Source organism: Ostrinia nubilalis, chromosome 2, assembly GCF_963855985.1.
Source record: "Ostrinia nubilalis chromosome 2, ilOstNubi1.1, whole genome shotgun sequence".
NCBI lineage: Eukaryota > Metazoa > Arthropoda > Insecta > Lepidoptera > Crambidae > Ostrinia > Ostrinia nubilalis.
Window position 1 is genome coordinate 6,118,257 of NC_087089.1, and position 24,797 is coordinate 6,143,053.

The 24,797-nt window shown below is 34.8% G+C and overlaps 6 protein-coding genes across 15 annotated transcripts; 3 read left to right on the forward strand and 3 right to left on the reverse strand.

Moving 5' to 3' along the window:
* The first annotated feature begins 5,787 nt into the window (after positions 1 to 5,787).
* On the forward strand, positions 5,788 to 6,627 carry LOC135080877 (anaphase-promoting complex subunit 15B-like). The gene is made up of 3 exons (XM_063975609.1): positions 5,788 to 6,000; positions 6,192 to 6,288; positions 6,418 to 6,627. Exons 1-3 carry the CDS (start codon positions 5,881 to 5,883, stop codon positions 6,585 to 6,587), a joined length of 387 nt encoding a protein of 128 aa, XP_063831679.1. The 5' UTR covers positions 5,788 to 5,880; the 3' UTR covers positions 6,588 to 6,627.
* A 63-nt stretch (positions 6,628 to 6,690) lies between these two features.
* LOC135080817 (uncharacterized) lies at positions 6,691 to 9,094 on the reverse strand. Of its 3 annotated transcripts, none has more exons than XM_063975543.1 (7): positions 8,920 to 9,094; positions 8,627 to 8,805; positions 8,430 to 8,546; positions 7,562 to 7,983; positions 7,351 to 7,485; positions 6,970 to 7,224; positions 6,691 to 6,881 (listed from the first exon to the last, which is right to left on the reverse strand). In XM_063975543.1, exons 1-7 carry the CDS (start codon positions 8,941 to 8,943, stop codon positions 6,754 to 6,756), a joined length of 1,260 nt encoding a protein of 419 aa, XP_063831613.1. In that variant the 5' UTR covers positions 8,944 to 9,094; the 3' UTR covers positions 6,691 to 6,753. The 3 variants fall into 3 exon arrangements, with proteins under 3 accessions (XP_063831613.1, XP_063831619.1, XP_063831627.1); XM_063975549.1 differs by having other exon boundaries at positions 8,876 to 9,094; XM_063975557.1 differs by having other exon boundaries at positions 7,562 to 7,932; positions 8,920 to 9,092.
* Positions 8,811 to 10,292, forward strand: LOC135080840 (DNA-3-methyladenine glycosylase 1-like). 4 transcript variants are annotated; one of them, XM_063975590.1, is made up of 2 exons: positions 8,811 to 8,851; positions 9,600 to 10,292. In XM_063975590.1, the coding sequence occupies exon 2, from the start codon at positions 9,608 to 9,610 to the stop codon at positions 10,181 to 10,183; it is 576 nt and encodes a 191-aa protein (XP_063831660.1). In that variant the 5' UTR covers positions 8,811 to 8,851; positions 9,600 to 9,607; the 3' UTR covers positions 10,184 to 10,292. The 4 variants fall into 4 exon arrangements, with proteins under 4 accessions (XP_063831660.1, XP_063831647.1, XP_063831654.1 ...); XM_063975577.1 differs by lacking the exon at positions 8,811 to 8,851 and adding an exon at positions 9,133 to 9,332; XM_063975584.1 differs by lacking the exon at positions 8,811 to 8,851 and adding an exon at positions 9,133 to 9,297.
* A 33-nt stretch (positions 10,293 to 10,325) lies between these two features.
* On the forward strand, positions 10,326 to 11,014 carry LOC135080869 (nucleoside diphosphate kinase). Its single transcript, XM_063975600.1, has one exon. The coding sequence runs from the start codon at positions 10,362 to 10,364 to the stop codon at positions 10,890 to 10,892; it is 531 nt and encodes a 176-aa protein (XP_063831670.1). The 5' UTR covers positions 10,326 to 10,361; the 3' UTR covers positions 10,893 to 11,014.
* Positions 11,015 to 11,805: 791 nt separating this feature from the next.
* Positions 11,806 to 18,035, reverse strand: LOC135080888 (transcription factor Clamp-like). 2 transcript variants are annotated; one of them, XM_063975620.1, is made up of 11 exons: positions 17,908 to 18,035; positions 17,360 to 17,548; positions 16,946 to 17,255; positions 16,505 to 16,630; positions 16,000 to 16,140; positions 15,411 to 15,551; positions 14,617 to 14,920; positions 14,332 to 14,422; positions 13,911 to 13,987; positions 12,848 to 13,005; positions 11,806 to 12,760 (listed from the first exon to the last, which is right to left on the reverse strand). In XM_063975620.1, the coding sequence occupies exons 2-11, from the start codon at positions 17,492 to 17,494 to the stop codon at positions 12,624 to 12,626; spliced, it is 1,620 nt and encodes a 539-aa protein (XP_063831690.1). In that variant the 5' UTR covers positions 17,495 to 17,548; positions 17,908 to 18,035; the 3' UTR covers positions 11,806 to 12,623. The 2 variants fall into 2 exon arrangements, with proteins under 2 accessions (XP_063831690.1, XP_063831697.1); XM_063975627.1 differs by lacking the exon at positions 17,908 to 18,035 and having other exon boundaries at positions 17,360 to 17,862.
* A 2,862-nt stretch (positions 18,036 to 20,897) lies between these two features.
* Positions 20,898 to 24,650, reverse strand: LOC135080904 (cyclic GMP-AMP synthase-like receptor). 4 transcript variants are annotated; one of them, XM_063975645.1, is made up of 4 exons: positions 24,424 to 24,650; positions 23,944 to 24,108; positions 23,544 to 23,717; positions 20,898 to 22,321 (listed from the first exon to the last, which is right to left on the reverse strand). In XM_063975645.1, coding segments are annotated over exons 3-4 (999 nt in total). In that variant the 5' UTR covers positions 23,546 to 23,717; positions 23,944 to 24,108; positions 24,424 to 24,650; the 3' UTR covers positions 20,898 to 21,324. The 4 variants fall into 4 exon arrangements, with proteins under 4 accessions (XP_063831715.1, XP_063831707.1, XP_063831717.1 ...); XM_063975637.1 differs by having other exon boundaries at positions 24,314 to 24,650; XM_063975647.1 differs by lacking the exon at positions 23,544 to 23,717 and having other exon boundaries at positions 24,314 to 24,650.
* Between the last annotated feature and the right edge of the window lie 147 nt (positions 24,651 to 24,797).

The following is a 24,797-nucleotide window of genomic DNA, read 5'->3' on the forward strand; positions in this document are numbered from 1 at the left end:
AATAAGTTACAGAATAAACTGGATCTATCTGAAAATTCAATGTTTCCAGCTTCCATACTAAATGTATGCCAGACACACAATATTAGAAGTGTAATTTTTTTAATTTAATAATAAATACTTAAAATAAACTCGTAAATTGTATTCTTATTTTAAATTATTAATGAAAAACATTGGTTTTAGGCTTTACTTGCTATAATATTGTCAAGAGATGAGTGTCATGACTGTGGTAGTACTAAATGTATGGAAGAAGGAAACATTGAATTTTTGGTTAGATCCAGTTTATTCTGTAACCTATTATTGATACCATTGGATAGAGCTTGTGAAGCACTTTTAGAATCAGTAATCAGTTTTACGATATCTTATGTAGTTTTTAAAATAATGTGACTTTACCAAATGTATGGAAGCTGGAAACATTGAAGTTTCGGATATATCCAGTTTATTCTGTAACCTATTATTAATACCGTTTGATAGAGCTCATGAAGCACTTTCAGGATCAATAACTAGTTTATTGATATCTTGTATAGTTTAGAAATAATCGAGTGAGATCACTTATCGTTTCCACCCTGTATTTTGCTCTATGGTTACAAACAGATTTTGCATGACATTGACAGATATGTCAAAATCCACCAATCACGCAGCATTTGGACCTCGCGTCTACGTATTGCCATCTGGCGGATTTTCCAATCGCGAAAGCCCTCATTGAATTCTTCTTCTTTTGTTGAAAAAAAAAATTAACAACATTAACATCACAAATCACAATCACTACTAAGACATCACAAAATAGACGAAACACAGCATTTGCACAGAATTGGCCGTAAGGATCTATATCCATAGCCGTAAAACTTGTATTAAAAAAAAAGATGACAGTTGACTGCAATATTGAGAAACAGTCAGTGTTGCCAGAAGGTTACTTTTGTAACCTTTTAGCTGATTTTTAAACTGCTTTGGTTTACTTTTAGGTTACACTAATGAAAAGGTTACTTTTAGGTGATTTAGTTAGTAAAATATGATTTATCTGTGGTAATTAAATAGATTAATTAGATTTACGAATCTCTGATGGATGAGTGATACCCGACCCGAGGTTTCCGCCAACTGGGACCGCAATCAACTAGGACCCGGTCCCAATCGCCAGATCAGTAAAAATTAAATACTTTTCTGGGACCATTCATAAAGGACAATGACCAAAAATGTATGGAGTGTGGTTCAAATGTCAACCACCACCTATGTAGTAAAATAGTCTACTAAATACTGATTCATTATAACCAAACCGCAATCAAAAATATGCTGTCAGTAAAAAGTTATGACTGAATGAAAAGTCATGTTTTTACCTTTTCATCTGAAAATTAATGTTCTTGATATCATTCTATCCATCGCACATTTCGGATTAATCTATGCATATTATGTCATGTCGCTTAGTGTGCCGTGTTAGATTCTCGCTAAAAGAAAAAAAAACTCAGAAGAAAGACAACAATATTGGAATTATGGTCGGGTGGTCGCTGCTCCGCCCCTATTGGTTGTAGGGTGATGTTATATAACCTAAAACCATCCTTGATAAATGGGCTATCCATAACAAAAATAATTTTTCAAATCGGACCAGTAGTTCCTGAGATTAGCGCGTAAACTACTACAATTTTTCATACAGTCATAACTTTTTACTGACAGTTTATTTATTTTTCGTCCCATACTGAAAGTTAATCTCTATTTAATGGACCATAAGCCAATATAGGTCTCATTAGTGGTGGACATTTGGACCACTTTTGGTCATTGTCCTTTTAGTACGATACCGATTTTGGCTTGAATAATATATTTTTTTAAGTTATCTATGAGTGAACCTAGTCGCTGGAAGAAAAATATTTAATTTTTATCGATCCAGCGACTGGGACCACTGTCCCAGTTAATTGCGGTCCCAGTAGCCGGAATCTACGGCCCGATCGCGAACGTCTTCGCTTTCGCTTCGCGAAGCCCACACTCGGCCTCGTCGGCACGCGCACCGACGATCGCCAAACGGCTAGAGTACCTTCTGTACTCGCCACTCTGCCCGGTGAAGCTGGAAAAGCTCCTCCAGCTACCAGCGCACGTCCCTTCAAAAAAAAAAAAAAGCCGGAAACTCCCCGACCCGACCGTGGATCACCAGTATTCTACTACACAGTAAAGTATAGGGTAAGGTGGGGCACAATGTTACACGGGGTACAATGTTACAATGCATATTTCTCCGTCCCTTTCTATTAGTTGTATGATGTTCAGCGGCTCAGTTCAGCAGCTCTTATGAGCTTGACAAACGTGTATACCAACATCATACAACTAATAGAAAGGGACGGAGAAATATGCATTGTAACATTGTAACCCGTGTAACATTGTGCCCCACCTTACCCTACCTAGGTTATTAAAAGTTGATCGATCTGTGATAAATATTTACCTGATTAATTAGTTTTATGAAGTAGGAATTTTATTTCATTAGTGATACCCGACAAGAACGTAGATCATCGGATTTCTAGTAAAGTGTATCTACCTTAATTATTAAAAATGTTAATTGATCTGTGATAATAATCAAGCTGAATAAAAACGTTTTTGATTGTTATTTTAGTATTTCATTCTAGCTATTATATTTCCAAGAATAACCTGGTTTTGCCATATCTGAATACAGTTTTTTTTTCGGTTTCGGTAAAACCGGTTTTGTGACCCCCTAAATCCCACCCTTACGTTCATATAAAAAGAATGTGCGTAATCTATACGTACATAAGGCACCTAAAATAATAGAGAGGAAAGAATTGATTGTATTGAACAATGAACCGTCTCAGCTATAAAAGACCCACTAAACTGAACTGTCCCACCAAACACATTGATAGGGGGCGCCACCATTGTTCACCTGTACAAGGTTTCCCAAAAAGTACTGTCAAGCCGAAGCCCAGAGGTAGAGTATCACTAGGGCTACCCGAATACTCGATTTTTTCAAGTTATTTATAATTTTCAGATGATATGATAATGATGAAAATCTTTATCATATTTCAAAAACTGGGATAAAATCTATCCTACGTCCTTTCCCGGGACTCAACCATCTCTATGCCAAATTTCATCAAAATCGGTTCAGTGGTTTAGGCGTGAAAGCAAGACAAAGTTACTTTCACATTTATAATATTAGTATAGATGCAATGTTTTTGCCTCGATTAAATAAAACATTGTAATCAAAATAAAAACTTATTATCAAAATATTTTATAGGTTATTAGGTACTCAATACAGAAATCAGCCGGCTCCTAGTCTAAAATTCTTATAATCGAAATTAAATGATTTAAACTACAAATAAAAATGATTCAAACAGTACTAGTTTTTAGGTTCAAATTCGACTGCTCTAGTGGACGCACGGAACGGCAACGTCGCAGTCGACCCATATTATTTGAATTATTTGGCGGGAAAATAGTTTTTGGCTTTTAATTCTGAAACTAAGAGGCCTAGAGATTTGAAATTATGTCTCGTGTGTACTTTAATTATAACGAGTTATTTGATCTTTAAAACGCAACTCTAACTTATACGGTTTTAATAATCCACCGTGTGTTACGTGTCACCAGCTTACACATACGTATCGGTTCGTAGTTCGAAAACGGTTCGAAATAAAGCTTTGAAAGAATTGAAGTCGGGTTTTTTTATTCGACTTTAATTTATGAGATATAAAACATTGATGTAGCTTAAATATTTACGAAGATACAGATGTGTAAGCTGGAGACACGGTACTCCAGCTCGCACATAGTTTTTTGATCGTGGTTTTAACAGTATTTGAGCTAAAGTCTTGAAAAGTGGAAAGCCTACTATTTGGATTCGACTGTAATTTTTGAGGTATAATACATTATCGTAGCATAAATATTTACGAAGATACAGATGTGTCAGCTGGAGACACGTGTCCTCAGCTTACACATAGAAAACAACTCATAGTTATGAAGTTCTAATGGCTCTAATTGAATGACTGAGAGGTTTGATGACTCTAATTAGGCTTTTATTGATGGTATACTTGGAATTGCTCTAGGGCCAATGAGGAAGTTGGAGACATTCAGGTTTAAAATTGAAGGATATAGATGACCCACGCTGAACTGTCCCACCAAACTCAATGACAGGGGGGCGCTACCATCGTTCAACTATATGGTTTCCAACATGACAAAAATCGGAACCAGCGATCCGGTATTGACGGTGGCGCCCCACTGTCAATGTCATCGATAGGACAGTCCAGTATTTTGGAACTATACTTAAATTTAGGAGCCCGTCAGCTGAGTGACAGATTTGAGTAGTGTTTCAGTATTCGGCCGTTTGTGCATAAATCGGAAAGCATTCTTTTTTTTTTAGTTGACTTGACACCAACTTGACACTGACAATTCGGCGGCAGCTGTCACCAGTGTTGCCAGAAGGTTACTTTTGAACTGCATTGGTTACTTTTAGGTTACACTGATGAAAAGGTTACTTTTAGGTGATTTTTCAGAAATTGTAGAATTAACTTTTACAGGTTATTCAGTAAAAAATATTAATAGTGACAATTTAAAAATTATGTCATAAACTGCATTTAAACATGAATTTGATTTATAATTTGTTAAAGAAAATGAGTTTTAGCGAATGTTTTTCGACAATAAAACGCTTTTTTTTTTTTTTCGGACGGACTATGCTGATAGCCGTGAGCGGCTTTTTCAGCTTCACCGGACAATAGGTGAGCGCAGATGGCTCTCAACCTCAAAATGCCGCAACGAGCCTAAGGGCGCCCCCGAGTGGGGCTCGGACCTCGGCCTAGGGCGTTGCTGAGGGACGGTAGCCTAACGTAGGTTTGGGGAGAGAAGCGGCCCGGCACGTGCCGATACCGCGAGAAAAAGGGACGGGTCGAAGGGGACCGCGGCGCGAGTCCTCGCCGGCGAGGACGGTAGATCGGTTGGAGTGGAGTGGTGCTAGTTTTCGCGAGCTGTTGGGCGGCCTCGATGGCTAGGGTGATGTCGTCGTCGGGATCGCTGAGGGCGTTCCTGGGACGACGTCTGCGCGGGGGAGTGGGGAGGTCCGGCGAGTAGTTCGCCGCCCCGGAAATGAGGGGGTTCGGGTGGGACGTGGCAGAGTCAAAATAATTCTCAGATAATTGCTTGAGGTACGAATTAATAGTCGGTAACCCCAAGTCAATATGAAGATTTTCATTACGCAGGTACCACGGGGCTCCCGTGGCCTTGCGCATGAACCTATTCTGGAGGACTTGTAACCTATGGATGTGGGAGGGGGCGATGTGTGCAAACACTGGGCCTGCATACGTGAAAATGGGACGAATGCAAGTCGTGTAAATTCTCAACTTATTTATTTCTAAGCGACAATTTACTACGACTGTTTAGGAGACAATGGAGGCGACCTAGAGCGAAGGACGCTCGGTCGCGTACGGTTTTCACATGTTCGCGGAAGGTTAACCCTTTGTCAAGAGTGACGCCGAGATACTTAACCTTCTTTGTCCATGGAATGGGACGATCGAACATAGTGATCGATTTGGGCGTGGGAGGGAATTTGCTATTGCGAGCAAAGATGATGGAGGACAATAAAACGCAAATTCATGAAACGCTTTTATACGACCGGTCACTTTTCGGTCTTTAAGGAATGGTCAAAATTTCGAATTTAGTTAAACGATTGATGATCAATTTTATTCATTTTCCATTCATGAACAACCTTACACAATCGCTCCGCACCCCCCCCCCCCCCCCCCATGAAGGTTACTTTTTATTCAAAAAGGTAAATTTTTTATATATTCCTGGTAATTTCTGACAAGACCCGACTGGCAACACTGGCTGTCACTGAAAGGCGAACGAAGGATTTCGTTTTCCGTTTTTGCTTTTTCACTTGCTTGTGATTATTGATAAATAAATACAACAATATAAACTATGAATATTCCTTTCCCAGTGTTAACTCCTCGTTTAGTTGATTCTAAGTGGTTTAGTGCTGACAGCCCTGTTGATGAGGAAGCTGAATTAACAGCTCTAGAGCAAGCGAACCAACATTGGGTAGGTAGATTTTATTTTAATTAGGTATACACGGCTATACTTATTTGTGTTAATGTTTGGGTACTCAGGTACTCACTAAACATGGAATTATATCGCAGAATCAGGTTATTTCTGTTGACCATTTGTAAAAAGTCCGTAAACTAATTTGTTATATCTTGATAAATTCATATAGATATTGTTTTTTATTGTAGTTGAGTTCCATTGGCCAACAATACATGAAAAGAACTCCACTCGGAAAAGCTGATCCAGAACCTATGGAAGAAGAAGCTGATAGTGATGAGGAAGAAGGTACTCCATATTTTTTGGCCTTGCTATATAAATATTTGACTAAACATATCTTTGACTAATAAAACAGTACTTAAACTTACTATCATTATTTATTATATATTTTATTACAAATTATGTTTTTATTTATAGGAAATGATGAATCAGATGAGTCTGAAGAATCTCATGACGAAGATGAAGATGAAGAATTAAGGACATCTTATTCACCGGCCAGGAACAACAATGAATTAGAACCAGACAGCCTCGATGATCTCAATGATGCTCCAGAGTTGAATACATCTGACCAAAGCGCACTATATTAGAAATAAACTTATTCGAAAAAAAATATTTTTGTCTTAAATTCCACTGCCTACTAAATGTTTGTTGCATAAAGGATATAACATAGGAGTAATAATGAAGCCTCTATAAAATTTATAAATACACTTTATTAGTTAACTGTGATGGATAAAATATTACATTAAATTATGATCAGACACCAGTTACATTAATAACAACACTTACAACACGAGCAAGTAAAGGCTTAACATTATCTTTTGGTAGTGTGTTCCATTTGTTTGCTAGGCACTTTTCGATACCGCTGTGAGTTGATTTTTGCTCTGAAATAAAACAATATTCCATGTATTAAAGCCATAAAACTATTCAGTTTAAAATCGTGATTATTATTAGAACATGCTATTAACTAACCAGACAAGTTAGAACATTTTTCCATATCTAATGTGAAAAAGATTGCACTCTTTGCCACAAGTGGATTGTATTCATCGCAAAAGTAGTGGAAAGCCATGGCAAGACTTGATGGAATTTTATCAACATCTTTTACAAGCATCACCCCAGTTTTAGCCACATCATGGCGGAATTCATTCATAAGTTCACTGTGACTTTGCATATTATGAAGTTCTGAACTGTGAACAACTGTAGGCTGAACTGAAGTGCTGTCATTTCCTGCAAGAAACAAATTTCTGTTGAGTAAATTACACATATTGTGAAGCTAATAATAAATCATAGAGACATTATAAAATGTTAAGAAGAAATGACAGAAAATTAATACAAAAACTTAGAAGATCTTACGTAAAAATCGAGCAGCAGTTGTGGCAATCTCTTCAACTAAATTACTGAACTGCATAAAATCAAAGTTAACTGATTTGCCATTATAAACAAAGATGAATGAACCAGTATCATTTCTCTCTAGTATTGTTGAAATACCTGCAACAAAAACATTTCGATTCACTACATAGTTTTTATATAAAAAAATAAAATGTGGAGTAAAATAGGCACTTACCACTTTGTACTTCTAAAATGGAATTGTCATTAATTTTGTACTTCTCTCCTAAGTAATCCATATCTTTACGAAATTTAACTTGATCATAACTATTAATACTGCTCTTTTCTGTAATTACTTTGTTGAAATCGTTGTAATAAAATGCAGCTATTGCACCAATAATACCAAGAAGTAGTAGCATAATAAAACTATAAGAGTTAGTCTTCTGCTTAATTTGGCTTTCATTGACATAGTCTTCATTTTGTAAATCAAAATTGTTGCGATAATTATATTCATCATTTCTTATCATTTGATTTGCTCTTGTCTCAGAGAATGATGTAGAGTTGTTTGCTTTAAAAAAGTCACTTGGCAGTGATTGGTGTGCATCATCGCTGCAATAATATGATGGAAGATTTGCAGGTAAAGATTTCGCAAGCAAATTGCTGCAATAAAAGACATTACCAGCTCATTTTAGTCACTAAATGTGTTGAAAATGTGCACTATCTATAAGTTACTTTTGTTTTTAAGAGTAATAAGCACTGTAAAGCTCAGAGAATGAATGTGCAGGAAGGATTTAAGTAGATCTTGTGTTAAATCAGAAATAACATGCTTTCATGAGATGGTAATGTGAAAATGGCAGCTGCTAAATAATTATTTAAATTAGTTGGCTTAATTAGCTAAATTTCTAAAAAATATTAGTAACCTTGCACCATAAGATATGATAAGTCCTTATTCTATTACTATTAAAAAATTGTAAAAATATATTCTTCAATAAATAGTTGTGAAATGTATAGGGATACAAGGAAAATATTTGCTATAATCAAATTATTATCATAACTCTTCAATGATTAAAAATTAAGTCTAATTATTTAAAAGTTTCAGAACATACCTATCTGATTCATCATCATCTGTACACTCTTGGTTTGATATGCTTAGAGAGTTTCTCCTAATCTTCTTATTCCTTTTTCGTCTTAGTGGAACTGGACTGGTTTCACGAGTAAATTTGCTAAAATGTTGTTAATATGTTATTTTTATTATATTAGTTAAATCTAAGAATTAGAATGTAATTTCATTATCCTTATCTACCTCATGACATTATCAACTTCATCAGTTTCATGGCCACGAATGGATAATAATGCAGTTCTATCATCATTGTTTGCCTTTAGGCCATAACGCCCCATGTTATCACTGTAATTCGGGAAAATGCAATAGTTGTGCTGATGGATGCTTCTTCTAGCGGATGGTATATATGGAGATACCTCAGCCTGAAAAAGATAAAATTATACACCATAATAGGTTAGAAGATAGTAGGTAAATAAAAATCTAAATAATTACCATTAAGTTAAAGCTCTAACGACCAAGAAAATCGACAAACTCACTTCAACTTCGTCTTGATTATTCATTGAAATCTGACTTGATACAATCCACTTCTTTATTAACAATATTTACTACGGTAAATAAAATTATTACACTGGAAAATCACTGGATGGGTGGAAGAATATTCACGACGAAGAATCAATCAACAAAAGAAAGAAAGAAATTACAAACACGGACAAACGACAAACAAACACATATAAACGCATCTGACAGATTGATTGACATTTTTTTTGTTTGATTCTTTCCAAATCCAAACAGACTAAGGTATACAATTTTATTGTCTCACTATGAACTAGTTCTCTGGTTTATTTATTAATACCGGTACTATTCCATTTTGGCATATTTACAGCACAACACTAACTTTCTTCCACTTTCCAGAGGTGAAGCACATTTTTATATTTTATATGTACAATAGGTACTGTTTTATACTTTTTACCACCTTTTACTTTTGTTTTGGTGATAATTTATTTTTATTAATTAGATCTAAGATGAAATTTGTGTCAAGCTGTCGTGTTTGTGTTGTGTTCTGTTGTTTGTTTTGTGAGAGTCAGCTTGTAGATAAGAAGTAGGTACCTATTATAACTTTGCTGACATGAAAATTTAAAATAATATCCTAATTTGATATGATAAATATTATTACTTACAGTACTATTACGTGCTCTGTTTTTTGATCTGATTACAGTATCAACCATGCAACAAGTTAGATGCGGTTGGGTTACTAATGATCCAGTCTACATTCAATATCATGACGAAGAATGGGGTAAACCAGAATTCGATACAGAGAAATTATTTGAAATGTTATGTTTAGAAGGACAGCAGGCTGGATTATCTTGGCTTACTATTTTGAAAAAACGAAATAGTTACAGAGAGATTTTCCAGGGATTTACCCCCTCTAAAGTAGCCAATTTTACTGATGAAGATGTCAAACGGATTCTGATCGATGCAAGAATTATAAGACATAAAGGAAAAATTGAAGCCATAATACAGAATGCTAAAGCGTATTTGGAAATGGAAAAAAAAGATGAGAATTTTTCAGAATTTATTTGGGATTTTGTTAGTAATAAACCTATTATCAATAACTGGAGTGATATTAAAGAAATACCAACTAAAACTGCCGAATCAATAGCACTTCTTTCTACAGCATTAAAATCTAGGGGATTTAAATTTGTTGGGCCCACGATTTGCTATGCATTTATGCAAGCTTGTGGTTTAATAAATGATCACACATTAAACTGTTTTGTAACAAAAAAAAATCGTGATAATTGAGAATAATTTAAAAATTGTGTTTTAGGTTAGGAGGTGGCCGAACTGGCCGAAAAAAATACTTTTAAATAAATTTTATTACTTTGCTCTAGCAACATTTGTGTAGTACATTTTTGAAAAATAGTAATGGCAACATTTCCGTGACGTAGCGCCTGTGATCGACAAACCACGTCTTTTTCGTATGATCGCCACTTTGGTTTACTTCATAACCTATCTCACACGTACCGTTTATTACATTGCGGACTACATAATGGCGGAACCACGTGAAAGAACCTTCCTCATGATCAAGCCCGACGGTGTGCAGCGAGGACTCGTTGGCACCATCATAGAACGCTTCGAAAAGAAAGGTTTTAAGTTAGTAGCCCTCAAATTCATGTGGCCTTCAGAGGAACTTCTTAAAAACCATTACAGCGACTTAGCGTCGCGTCCCTTCTTCCCTGGTCTTGTCAAATACATGAGCTCTGGACCAGTGGTTCCCATGGTATGGGAAGGTCTCAACGTGGTGAAGACTGGCCGTCAAATGCTTGGAGCTACTAACCCAGCTGATTCTCAACCCGGCACTATTCGTGGAGATCTCTGCATTGAAGTTGGACGCAACATTATTCACGGCTCCGACAGTGTTGACTCTGCTAACAAAGAAATCGCTCTCTGGTTTACCGAAAAGGAACTCGTTGGATGGACTCCAGCTGACGAAAAATGGGTCTACGAATAAAATATCAGCATTTATAAATTCCACACATGCGTGAATTCCATCTTAATTACTCTACAACCACATCGTGTGAGTAGGTATTATTTTTAAGTTAAACTGTGAAATTAAAATACTTTATATAAAAAGTTGCATTTCTTTTCTATTACCCTATTTCCGATTTTAAATAGTTAGTAGGCTTAGATTAATAAAAAAAGTGTCGAGGGCGATACCATCCACCCCGGTCTTCCCCCGCCCAGCCCCATTCGGGGTTAATTCTATGATGGGTATTTTTTTTATTTCCTAGGTCCCCACTGACTGCAGGGCCGGAGGAGTGGCGATACTAGCGAATAAAAAATATAATTGGAATTAATATGTACCTACCTACTTAATGAAATTCCCAATGTCTCCACTGGTGGGGACTGGTCCGCCCTGGGTGCCCAAGCATCAGGGGGTGACAAAATAATAACAGTCGCGCAGAGGGGGTCACGTCACGTGCGATTGGTATTCATATACCTCATGACTTAGTACTAACATATTTCGTCTTCGAACCAAAAGTCTTGGGGGGCACCAGACCATTTCTGGGTGTTTATTATAGACTTATGAGGTGGGGGGGGGGAGGTCGCCCCGGGTGCTAACCCATGCGACGCCGCCACTGATTACCGCAGCATTATAATCTCCAAGTGTATGTAATTTCAAATCAAAATGTGTACCTACCACCTATTAGTCTACTAATCCTACTAATATTATAAATGCGGAAGTTTGGATGTCTGTTACTCTTTCACGCAAAAACTACTAAACGGATTTTGATGAAACTACAGTATTATTGTTTATAACCCAGAATAACATATAGGCTATAATTTATGACGATCTGTGACAAAATAAATTTCACGCGGGTGAAGCCGCGGGCAAAAGCTAGTTTTTAATAAAACAAAGTAAATCAGTCTAGACAAAATTTACTATATTACCGATTCTTTACTATAAATTCAAGTCTAACTTACAAAATACTTAATGCATCACCTTGATGCAAAAGTTTTTGGATGAGCTGTACTTACTAACGGTTGAATGTACTTATTTAACATTAAAACAAAAGTACATTTTTCAAGTATTTTATGCAAACATTTTTCGTAAGTACACCTCATACATTATAAATAAAAAATCACTATAGTATGATAAAAGTCATCATTGGATATGCTAAAATACTAGATCACATAGGCTTCTAGAATTATTTTGAACTAAGTATATACAGTTGTGTGAAATATTACATGTTAATTTCGTCAATTAACTTCTAATCCAATGCCCTATTATTATATTTACACTGCTTACATTTTTTAACTAAAACAACAACAGAAACCTCCGCCCACATTCATAGGTGAAATAAAATAGGCGACCTTGCAACTTTTAATTACATCATGAACCCTAATGACTCAGCGTAAAAATTATGCATAAACAGTTGACAATAATAGTAATCAAATCTCTCTTTTTTATAACAATGACTAAAATCTAAATTACTCGTCAAAATGGCAGTGTTCGCTGTTAATGCATGATTGCAGATGCACCATGATTTTATAATAATACCCACATTAGTTTAATTGTATAATGAAATGAATGTATTAATGGATTGGAAGTTTCGTCAATTTGATGCCTTAAAAGTGTGATAGTGTATTTACATTGATAGTTGAATGAAATTATAAAGCTAGCTTTCCATTTTCTGTAAACTTTTGGGTGGGATGAAATAATTTTAAATAAATCCTAGGTTCATAGAGTCTGCTCAGCATGATGCTCTACTTCCACAGCCGGCTGGACATTCTTCTGATCGGAGTTTTGTTGCTGAGTTGATTGTTGTTGATCTTGCTGGGTTTGCTGTATTCTAGATGGTAGTGGGGTCGTTTGTCCTATAGTGAAAATGAAATAATAAATGAAAATTGGCCCAGAAGATTTTGATTTCAATAATTTAACATGGTTTATAAGTATTTTCGTACCATATTTGTCGTGAATCCCTCTGTGCCGCTTGAGAGCGAACCGATCCGCAAAGGCCGCAGTGCATATGTCACATTTGAAGGGCTTCTCACCAGAATGTACCTTCGCATGGTTCTTAAGATGCGCTGCTTGACTAAACGCTGATCCGCACGTTTCGCATCTGATAACAAATACAATTTTTATATTATCAACATTATACAGGGTGTTAGGTAAATGGGTATATGAGCCGACACTAGCCCATGTTAACATGGGCATATAAATGGTATGGTGAAGTCAGAAAATTGATATCTTCATTTAATAATTTTAATTTTCATACTAATCGGATTTTATAAAATTTATTTTGTATGAAAATTTAAAAAATTAAAATGATGATATCAAATTTCTGACTTCACCATACCATTTATATGCCCATGTTAACATGGGCTAGTGTCGGCTCATATACCCATTTACCTAACACCCTGTAGATAAGAGCATTATTAATTAACATTTTAATCGGATAAACAACCTGCAATCCAATTAGTTTGTATTGGCTTATTATAAGTAAAATATAGACTTGACATAAAATGGTGGGTATGGAATCCTAAAAATGCAGATTACACTTTTTATTGCAAAATAGCATGTATTGCAAATTTGCAACTACTACACATTTACACAGGTACTAGATGTCTATACTAAAAGTAATTATCTTTAATTAACTTGTTTACATAATAATCATATAAACAAACTGCGCATTTAAATAATGATAACATCGGTCACAGTTAAATGATTATGAGTGTTGATAGCTCTGATTTAACCGATTGCAGGGAGTTAGACCGTATCCTTATCACAGTGAATTATCTCAATACCGTACAGTCTGACTAGACTAGTAGTTAATATGAGAAGTTTTTTATGTTTTACATGTAACATAATATTTTATAATACGTAATTATTATAGTAAGAAACACAATCTGAAAATAAAGTTTATTTTTGTTTGTATGGAAATGTAATCATTTTCCAGTTATTGTGAAGTGGCCATATTAGTGCAATGCATTCATTCAAGGTTAGTTATTCTTGTTGCACACTTACTTGTATGGTTTCTCGCCGGTGTGTATACGCCGATGATTCCACAAGGTAGCGTGACGAGCGAATCCTTTGTCACAAACCTGTGCAATACAAAAATCTTGTTAATAAATTGACAATATTCAAACAATAGATTTGCAAGTTGTGAGGATACTCTTTCACGCAAAAACTACTGAACAGATTTTAATGAAACATTACAGTATTTATGTTTATTTTTTTATATTCCTTCAAGCGCCGCGAGACACAATATTAGATTAAATTATTTATTTATCAATCGTTACGCGGTCTTATGCGACCGCTTGGGGTTTGATGGATTAAACATCAGAATAACATAATATAGACTACCATTTATTACAATGATCTGTGACAAACTAAATTTCACATTTGTGTATGTTTGATTGAGTACATTATTTGCAAGCATACTTACTTCACACACATAAGGTTTTTCTCCAGAATGTGTTCTTTCATGATTCTTCAAATGTGGTGATTGTGAGAATTGCATACCACAGGTACTACATCTGTAAATAATACATAATTTACCAATTATTAATACTTTTATCAGCGCCATTACTCAGTTGTACAGTCGAAAGCACATCAGTTAATACATTTTCTTTACAAAATTGGTCTTATTACAAGCTTGATATGCTGTCGTCCGTACATTCGGTACATTTATAAAGCGGAATGAGTTTATCACTAATAAATTGTTTCTTACCTATATGGTTTTTCGCCTGTGTGTATTCTTGAGTGATTTTTTAGGTAAACTGCTTTCGCAAATGCGATTCCACAGATTCCACACTTGAAATTCTTTTCCCCTGAATGTAACTTCTTATGAGACCATAATGATGAATACCTAGAGAATGAACCACCGCAAATATTACAGTGAAATGGTTTTTCTGAGTTTGATTGATTAAGTTTACTTTTACTTCCACCCACGAATATAATGCCTGAACCATTACAATTTTGACATTTCGTAACAGCTGCTAAATTTCTTTTCTTTACAGGATGGTGTCCGGGTACTGAAACAAGTTTTGACAGAATAAGAATTTAAATAAACATACACCAATCATACAATGGTCTTGAAAATTGAAAGCTGCTTTCTCATTCACTGAATCTAGCTACACACCTCTCACTCACAATCTTACCTTCCACTGTTCAAGGCGATTCATCTTAGAGCAGTGGGATTTTTTTGTATGAAAAGATAACAATACTTATCTCACAAAATATATTTAACTGTGGAAACTTAATTGAATTATGTGTTTTCTTAATTTTCCTAAGTTGAAAATTGTAATTGTATGTTTCCCAAAAATAAATAAATAAAATGAAAGTGAGCCATTACATCCAAGATCAGCATCTAGTAATTGCTTGTCATGTTTCTAATTTTATTTATTGTATTTGGAAACTACAGCTTTGTTTACAATTTACATGTTACAGAAGTATGTAATACTTAACTCTAGCCAAATAAATAAAGATATTAAAATTGACATAATTCAGAACAGTCAGTCTTACATGGTTTCTGTTGCTGTTGTGTCTGTTGTTGATTGGTAGGCGTTGGTGCTAACGGGTCAGTTGGCTGGTGCACCCCACTAACACCGCCCACCTCATACTTAACGTTGTCCTCAGATGCGACGAAGATTTGCGCAGCATTCACTAGATAAAAAGAAGACATTAAAAGTTTAAATAAAGTTGAAGAAACTATTACAAACTGCACGTCTATTATCTCTACATAAGTTCATTGAAAAGTACACACACACTATGGGGATGAAGTTTAATCACTTGAATTAATCATTCAGTGTATAACGCACACACTGCAATCAAACTGAATCTGTGAAAATTCTATAATAATACTAGGATTAATTTTATTCACACTAAGATTATGTGAAGTGAGTAAAAAGTTTCCACTTAAGTCCATTAGTTGTATTGTGGAATGGATCGCTTGATGTTTGTTACTCTTTCACAAGAATTTTGATGAAAGTTAAAAAATATTATACTTCAGGAAATGAGTGTTGCATGCAGGTGTACTATGACATAACTCATAGACTAGCTCGCTAGTCTATTAATTACCAATTATTTTCATAAATACAAATAAATTACATACTTTGATTATTTCTCTGGTCAACAGAATCTTGTGCTATGCAATTTTCACATCTGATTAACTTAGGTCCTTTTCTTTTGGGATTATTGGAAATTGGTCCACCACATGTAATGCATTTCTGAACTTTGTCAATAAGTGGTTTAGCTGAAATAAAATTAATTTCGATTGTTAAAAAACAATATAACATCTTTAATAGATTTGCCGGGATTACTCTTCATTACATTTACAGTTGCTTTGTGTTGAGCTATAGCAGATACCTAAGCCAGCTCATGAAGTGTGACAACAGGGTTTTTACTACAATAGAATAATTACTATCCACACAGAATAGTTACCTATATAAAGCATTCCTGTCTTTATTTTTCAAATACAAATCCATTTAAAAAATAAAGACAGGAACAATTAAAAAAATAAAAATAAAACGCACTTGATACAGGATAGTAATTTGGCATTTGTTACTTTTTACGAGACGTATGATTACTATTAAAATAATATTAAACATTACACTAACTCTCTTGTATTTGAACATGATGAGTTTGCTGTTCATTTGGGTCAGACGAGAGTATTTGGATCTGAGGCGGCATAGTAACATCGTTGCTAGCACTGACACCCGTTGCAACAACAGTTATATTATTATCTGAAACAAAATTAATAATTATGTTTACAAATGACAAAACCAGTTTCATCTAGGTACAATTAAATAATATAAAGAGGAAAGATTTGATTGATTGTATGTCTGAAGATTGAAGCTCCAAAACTACTAGACCAATTGGAAAAAATATTTTGTCAATATAATACTGTAACAATAGCCGTAATTAAATTGGCATTTTTTTTTGCAGTACATAGTCCCCCGGGCCAGGTAGTTTTGACTCTCACTGAAGGTAGTTTCTAAAGAAATGCAATGTTGTTTCAATAAAAATTAAAGTGAAAGTAGACACACTAAAAATAATACCTGTATCTTGAGCATGTATTCTTTTGTGAGCATTGAGAAGCGTCAGGTGTCCAAACATGAGTCCACAAACGTCACATTTAAAACTAATATTAGATATTGTGTTCTGGATGCCATTTGGGGCAATTTGCATCTGGTTTACAAGAGCATAGTTATAAGAGAATGGTTGTGCTATATAGCATGTTTTGTCATCACTGGTTGTTAGTTGAGCTATGTTTACACCACCAGTCACCCCTCCAGTGCCTCCAGTAGTCCCCGTGCCAATTTTTCCAATCATATTTACATTTGTAGTGTAACAAAATGTTGGGAACTCCTGAAAAAACATAAAACTCAGTTCATTAAAGAAATCCCTAGGAACCATTTGAAATAAACTATTTATTCATAGTAAACTTAAACCAATTTGATTAATTGGGTTACCTGTTGTTGCTGAGTTTGTTGAGGATTTTTTTGTTGAACATTTTCGATGTTTTTCCCTTGGGTCTTTTGAGTGGGATGCTCCTGATACTGCAATGTCGGCACTGCGCCGGTTTGCACTGTATTTGTTGTAAACATTTTCACTTTTCTATCTTATTTACTTCATTACACGAACTTTATTTATTTGTTTATCTGTAACACCATAAGTTAAATGAACTCTGGAAACACAACACATTTCTAATAAATTCTGTAAAAGCGCGGTTCTAGAGAAAGAGAAACTACAAAACACGAAGTGTGAAGGTAACGGGAAATACTTCTTATCAGTCTACTCCGCTCGTAAAAAGATCATTCGCTATGAAAGCGGTGTCTCCTGAATAGTCGATATAGGTAAGAAAAGGATGACGGATTATATTTGTACGAGCTTCGCGAGTAAACGGACGCCGCCATTGCATTCTGACACACAAGTCAAGCAAGAGATGATGGGGACGCCGAGTCACGATCACACAAGTTAACGTTAATAAACCGCTTTAAAATATCACTACTACACCCACCTTGGTTTTCTAATTTTTGCGTTAGTTGAAACTTTTTAAATTCTAGTTTCAAAAGATTTATTCCATATTTTCTGTCTCACTTTACGACACTTCAATTCTCCATCTCATGGATGAAACGAAATGGCGATATTGAAATAAAATGGCGGGCCGTTTGGGAGCTAGTGCTGCCAACGACAAAAACACGAAATTAAAAAGGTACCAACGTACCTAATGATAATAAATTTTATACGAAGAATTCAAGGCATATTTACGAGTTCTTTTCATAATATTTTTTACTATTCTCTTCAACAATCTCTCGAATCTCGATGTATGCAGCAGTCAGCAGCAGTGCATTAAAGCGCCATCTATTACAGAGTAGAAAAACTATTTCGGATGTCTTGATCTCTGATCTCGATGTGTGCAGCAATGTATAAAGCGCCATCTATTACAGAGTAGAAAAACTATTTCGAATGTCCCGAGGAGATATTTTTCAAGAAACAAAAGTAGTAACGGCGGTCTTATCGCTAGGAAGAGATTTCTTTCTTCTAAACAACCCGATACCTACAACATTATATCTCAAAAGGATGTACTGTGGACCTTGATGTGGATCGTGATGATGATGTGGACCTTTTCACTATTTAAAGGTTCACTTTCAATTTGAACGCACGTTGTGAATAGCGTTGCCAACATTTCATCAGCGAAATATAGTATTTTCCAAAATAAGGTGTAAAAAAATATAGTACATTTAAAAAAAATATAGTATTTTATGGTAAAAACGTGTTCCAAAATTCAAGGATAAGCCGGCGCCGTAGGATGGACATAGTGATGACTACTTTAGGAAAAATAAGGAAAAAATCAATCTCAATTATTTTTTAAGTTACACAATAAATAACGAAATTCTTCGAAAATTGACACCCCTTATGATATTTTACATTACCACGACCACCATTTTTCAAATATTTCTGTTTTTTTGTTTGTATCGGCAACGTAAGTAGTGCTGCTGTTCACCCCAACTCTTAAAACCCCCAGAATCCTTGCAGTTTTTACACAAAAGTTAATCAAAATATGTTATTTCCTTAAAATTTTCAACGATTTTTACTTTCACTCCACTTTGACTCATCGTTTTGTAAAAAAAAAGTATGAACACTACTGCGGCAAGTTTTTTATAAAGTTGACGCAACTATCCAAGATTCCAAAATGGTATAATACTCTAAGAAACCTAGTCGCAAAAAAGATTGCGTACCATTTTTACAAGTACTTCGCTTGTTACTTAGTTAGTATGGGATAAATCTTGCACCTGAATTTAAAACCAGTTCTCCTCAACCGATTAAGCTGAAATTTGGTATACTTATGTAAGTATGATGAAAATGCAATATTATGGTACTATTGAGCTGAATGGAGACTGGAGGTGGCGATAGGAACTTCTAAACGAAACGGCGGAATTGCATCTAGTTTGGGTTCGTTGGATTTGTCTTTTCGAGCACTTTAGTGCTAGATGATGTCCAGGGTCCTGATGATGAAGTCAAGAGGTGGCAGGACGTGCGCAATAGGTTATATGACTTAGCCATCTTAACAGTTAAAAGTTACTTTAAAGGCGCGTTCTTATTTTTTTTAAATGAAGGATTTGTTTGTTAGATTTGTCGGTATTGAAAATATAGTATTTTTGCGTACTATATATTTTTTCAACAGTATATAGTACGCAGACCCGAAATATAGTACAATACTATATATTATAGTACGGTTGGCAACCCTAGTTGTGAATCTAATTGAAATAAGTGACGTGTAAATGCATGTCATTGTGTATAGCCTGACCAGTGGGTCTAGACAAAGTGCAAATTATGATCGCAAACCAGTCGAAAAGTGGTCGAAAAGCCCCTTTTTTGTATGGAGTTTTGACGGATTCGATTTTCGATTCGATCAAAAAGTGCGTTTTGTCTAGGGGGGCAGGAACATAAAAACCCTGGCATAGAGGCGCGTCAATTGCATTTGATAGTGCAACACTGAGTACAGTCGAACCTGTGTTAAATTAATAGGCTAACTTTATGTATCAGGATTCAGGATTACGGGCTAATTTGATATTTTCATAAATTAACGAAAAAATATTATTAAAGGTAACCTGGTTTAAATAAATTAAATGAAACCATCAATCGAGTTAGTAGGATTTATTTTATTATTCATCAATAATCAAATTCAGAACTTGAATATTCAACTGCAATGTCTGCTCATGAACGCTTCAAACTCGGTACTTCTTTCCCAATTCCATAAAATTCAACACTTAGAAAGTGACAAAAAACTTTAAAATAGGTAGTTGAAACAAACCACAGCTAATTTTCATAGTGGACTGTACTATATGATAAACATGTCAGTCAATTTGACAACCTTTGTCGAAAACATTATTCAATGAAAATATTGTCCGAACCCTTAGTATTTCTCTTCGACAAATACTTTAACACATTGTGAACCACTTTTCTTTCACGACTATAAAAAGTTTTTAGCAATTTAGTTCACAAAATCAATTGCACACAATTAAAATAAAGTTTGTTTACACTTTGACAGCAATAGACTGACATGCAAGGTGACATGACAATGAAGTTTTCAGTTACTGTTGCCGGTTGCCATTAAAAGAAATTAGTATAGTTCCAAAATACTGAACTGTCCTATCGATGACATTGACAGCGGGGCGCCACCGTCAATACCGAATCGCTGGTTCCGATTTTTGCCATGTTGGAAACCATAAAGTTGAACGATGGTAGCGCCCCCCTGTCATTGAGTTTGGCGGGACAGTTCAGCGTGGGTCATCTATACCATTAGTTTTCCGCAACATGGCGAGGGTTTTTATGTTCCTGGTCAGGCTATAATAAACTATAATATTGTTCAACATGCCCAAAGGGGCAAGTAAATATTATCCCGATTTCGTACATAGCAGTTTGCAGGCCTGTTACGTCATAATAATTGATAATTAATAATTTAATTAAATATATTAAAAAAATGGGTAAAATCACACACATGGGTAACTTCTTATTTATTTATTTACATACACTTAAGATCGCTAACATATTCATACCTTTCTTTACACTGTAATATGAAAGTATTTGAAAACAATTTAGTAAACGAAAATATTATTTACATTTTTCATTTAAAAGTTAGGACCTCCTAATAACATCAATCTGTCCATTTTTTTAAACACTCGACATTGGCGAAATTAATGTGCTTCAAATTCGCACCATTGAAACCAATAAACAGAATAATAAATAATAACATCTTATTCATATAGTTTTATTTTTTCTGAAGTACTTCATTATAACAATTGGATTCCCATTTTTTGTTTGTTGTTGAATATTACTAATGATATGTGAAAGTCTGTTAGACCAGTTTTCACATGTTTGAGGTTTGATTTTACAAAGAAGATTATGATCAGGGCACCAAAAATTATTTATTCTATGCTGAGCTAATGCGTCTCGTAAATTTCACTAACATATGAATAACCAAAAAAGTTAAGGAATTACTTTTCCAAAATGATGCATCTGTTACGGAGACCTCCCATAAAAATAAAGTTTTTATGTAATAACTAGCCAATGAAGTGAAGCCTTGCACGTCTCGCAACTGTTTTAAAAGCTTGACGACACATTTTAAGTTATTTTGGTTTTGTAGCACAAGCCTCTCTTGAAAAGGAAAACTGAGTCTCCAATTCAAGTCATTATCAGTTGGTTTAGGCACAACAAAGTATTGTTTAATTTTAATAAACTCTTTCTTACTAAAATCCACTTTACACATGACTGGCTTTTTAGGCAGCTCAAATGCTAGAGATGGCACCAAATCAATATCTATCATATTATTTTGGAGATATATGGTTATGTTGTTTGCGGGACCTGATAATTTTGATATTAAACCATAAGAAATATTATCAATCGTTAGGATTCTCTTTCCGTTTTCAATGGGTAGCTTGTATAATGCGGCATCTACAACACTTTGCACCCAGGATCGAAACTTGCCCACTGACAAGCGATGTAAGGGATCGCACCACATTGCCGTCTTTAAAAAGCCTTTATTAGCTGTTACAGGATTTTTGTATAATCTCCGAAATTCTGATGGCATTATAATGTATGTGTGGTCATATTGCGTGTCGTTACAATTAAGTTTGATTGTGTCGTAATTAACAGGTATTCTCAATACCAAATTGATGTCAAATTCTGTTGGATGACCCACACGAAGACCATCAAAATAGCTTCCCATATATTCAAGCCTTGGTTTCATACTTTTAAATAGTTCATCAGAATCCTTCATTAATTTCAATATTCTTTCAAGTACAGAATAAAGGATTTTGTTATTATTGCATGTTTCCTTTTTATTTAATCTAATGTATCTTCGATTAAGTGCTTGAAAGACATCTTCTGTTGATTGTAATTTAGTTCCACGTGATGACCGCGGCATTTTCCTGTAACAATAAGTATTTTTGTAGAACAACTATGTAAGTAATCTCTAAATAAGAAGATAAGGAATGTCCGAACTGCCGATTCAAGGTATGTAGGTACCTACCTACCTAACGGTAATACTCTTTTTAAAAATATTAATTACAAATGTATATATTTTTTGAAAATTGTAATTCGTCATGTGTTTAAATAAATAAATACGTACCCAGTAGGTATTTGTAGTACTGTGCAGGTTTTGCAAACTGGTTTAAAAGTAGGGAATATCAACTAAAAAAAAACAGGCAAACTGAGACAATGCACGAAGCCCGAATGTACAGTGGACACTGCAATGGCTATTGATATCCAACACCAATGTACCTACACAAAAGCTGAGTAAAGGGGATGCCCTCTGTATGGGATATAAATATTATTACGCTATTGAATAGGGGGAATCCTGCGAAGTCGTAAGTAGGTAGTTCGCGAACGTAAGTACCAATGTGTAGTGTACGGTGTAGAACAGTAACACCTCTCTCAGTGGGCCTCAGGGCAGTGTAAAAAGAATCAAGTAGATAGAATGAAACTTTATTATTAAGCGAAAAAGTATCATAAAAAATGTACAATTAATCCCTAAGTTGGGTCAATGGGTCTCGATCTTTGTTTGTGTTTGTGGCATGGTATTGTAAACAGCCATTCCTACGTCATTGGTAGGGAATGTGAAATCTTTAGCTTTTAGGTTTTAGCATCATTAAATGTTTGTTCTAGCTCCAAGTTATGGTCAAATTCAAAGTAGTATCTTAAAAAGGGCACAAACTGGGCCGCAGTTATTGTTTTTTTTAATGTAATAGTATTATTATTAGTGCGCCGCATTGCGTGGGTCGCTAGAAAAACAAAGATAAAGATTGGAGTATTCAGTGTGCTTTGGTATCTAGTAGAAAAATATTTACTATTTATTGCATCATTTGCATCAATCTAGAAAAGAAAAGTGGGACTGCCAGTTTTCACTTTTCTACACTAAAGAGACATAGCATTCAAAACCTAGCGAAAAAATACACAGTGAAAGAATAAGAGATGATTCACTGGACTAGTCTCTTAACGAACACCTCAAGAATCGGATTGGAATCAGACAGATGATTGGATTATAGTTTCACGGAAACACGTTGCATCAATCACGTAATACAACATACTTTTAGTATCAGTAGTAGAATTCTTAGTAGGTACTATAGTGATAATAAATATAAATTAACTTACATGAAGAATAATGAAGTGACGGCTTACTGGAGATTTGATCTGAATCTACAGGATTAATTTTTGGTTCTTGACACCTTATAGTTTTAAAGCTATCAATTGCTTCATGAAGATTTTTAAACTCCACCTTTGGTACTGGTATTGCTGATTGTTCAAATTCGTTTTTAGCACTAGGTCCTATCAAGGGAAAAATAAATGTTAGGTTGCTTTTTAAATACCCCTTTGAAATTCAAAACTACTGGCTCAGTGTATGTATAATTCCACCAGTGCAGTGTTATTATCATGTTTTCTTTTTTTTACTCGGAGTCCTTAGAGGTCTCCGGTTTTAACAATAACTCACAGGCTCATGCCAAATGAGTTACGTTTCAAGTACATATTATCATTATTATTAATAATTACTAACCTCCCTTTTCTGTAACATAAGCATGCTCCATTTTAACATATTTCCTTGTTTTGCACACATATTTCAGATTTTTTTCAGGAACTTTGTCAAAAAGAGGATCTTTACTCTCCGGGGCTTGATCATCTTCAAAAAACATGTATGTTCCAAGGGGGACTTCATACTCACCTGTAATTATTAAAGTTCATAATATTTTAGCCTTAGAATTTTTGGTACAGATAAGTAACCTAGAAAAACTGTAACCCTGAAATTTAATATGTTCAAGGCTTTATTAATCTAAGGTTCAAGGTAATAATAATATGATGATGATGATAGGAGTTGTACAAACAAGACTAGTACATAATAATTCTGTGGTAGAAACTAAAGTTGTTACCTTTAAAAAAGGTGTCATCCATCTGAACAATAGGAGACTTTTCATTTATGCCTAACACATTAATAGATCTACACTGTTTTATATCTACGCTGTCTTCAAATTCTACATACACCAGAATCTCTTCTTCTGCATCTGAATGATCAGCGTCAGTCATAGTATTGTGTGTGGTTTGTAGTGGTCGCAATCTAAAATCTTGTTTTATGGTAATATAATATTTTAGGAACTTTTTGAGAAAACTATTTGGTGTTATAGAATAATAATTTATTCATTATTAGTTTAAAATGTAAATAGATGTTCAATAAATTGTTTACACCTGTGATGTGACAGAAAAAAACGACACTGAGTCACTGACGTGCACTGACGTAAAACGAAAAAAAAAAAAAAAAAAACGTCACCGAGTTTGTGAATTGAAATGTAGATGGCGCTATCTAGGGCTAGAGTATAATGGTCATGGCCAATCATTTTTGGCAAAATGCAGTCTGTC

Coding starts and splice junctions, on each gene's coding strand:
- LOC135080877 (XM_063975609.1), top strand. CDS start 5,881: ATGAATATTCCTTTCCCAGTGTTAACTCCTCGTTTAGTTGATTCTAAG. Junction 6,001..6,191: donor AGCAAGCGAACCAACATTGG/GTAGGTAGATTT, acceptor TTTTTATTGTAG/TTGAGTTCCATTGGCCAACA. Junction 6,289..6,417: donor TGATAGTGATGAGGAAGAAG/GTACTCCATATT, acceptor TTTTATTTATAG/GAAATGATGAATCAGATGAG.
- LOC135080817 (XM_063975543.1), bottom strand. CDS start 8,943: ATGAATAATCAAGACGAAGTTGAA. Junction 8,547..8,626: donor GAAGTTGATAATGTCATGAG/GTAGATAAGGAT, acceptor ACAACATTTTAG/CAAATTTACTCGTGAAACCA. Junction 7,984..8,429: donor GATGATGATGAATCAGATAG/GTATGTTCTGAA, acceptor CTTTTATTGCAG/CAATTTGCTTGCGAAATCTT.
- LOC135080840 (XM_063975590.1), top strand. CDS start 9,608: ATGCAACAAGTTAGATGCGGTTGGGTTACTAATGATCCAGTCTACATT.
- LOC135080869 (XM_063975600.1), top strand. CDS start 10,362: ATGATCGCCACTTTGGTTTACTTCATAACCTATCTCACACGTACCGTT.
- LOC135080888 (XM_063975620.1), bottom strand. CDS start 17,494: ATGTTTACAACAAATACAGTGCAAACCGGCGCAGTGCCGACATTGCAG. Junction 16,631..16,945: donor AATACATGCTCAAGATACAG/GTATTATTTTTA, acceptor ATTTTGTTTCAG/ATAATAATATAACTGTTGTT. Junction 13,006..13,910: donor ACCGGCGAGAAACCATACAA/GTAAGTGTGCAA, acceptor ATTTGTTATCAG/ATGCGAAACGTGCGGATCAG.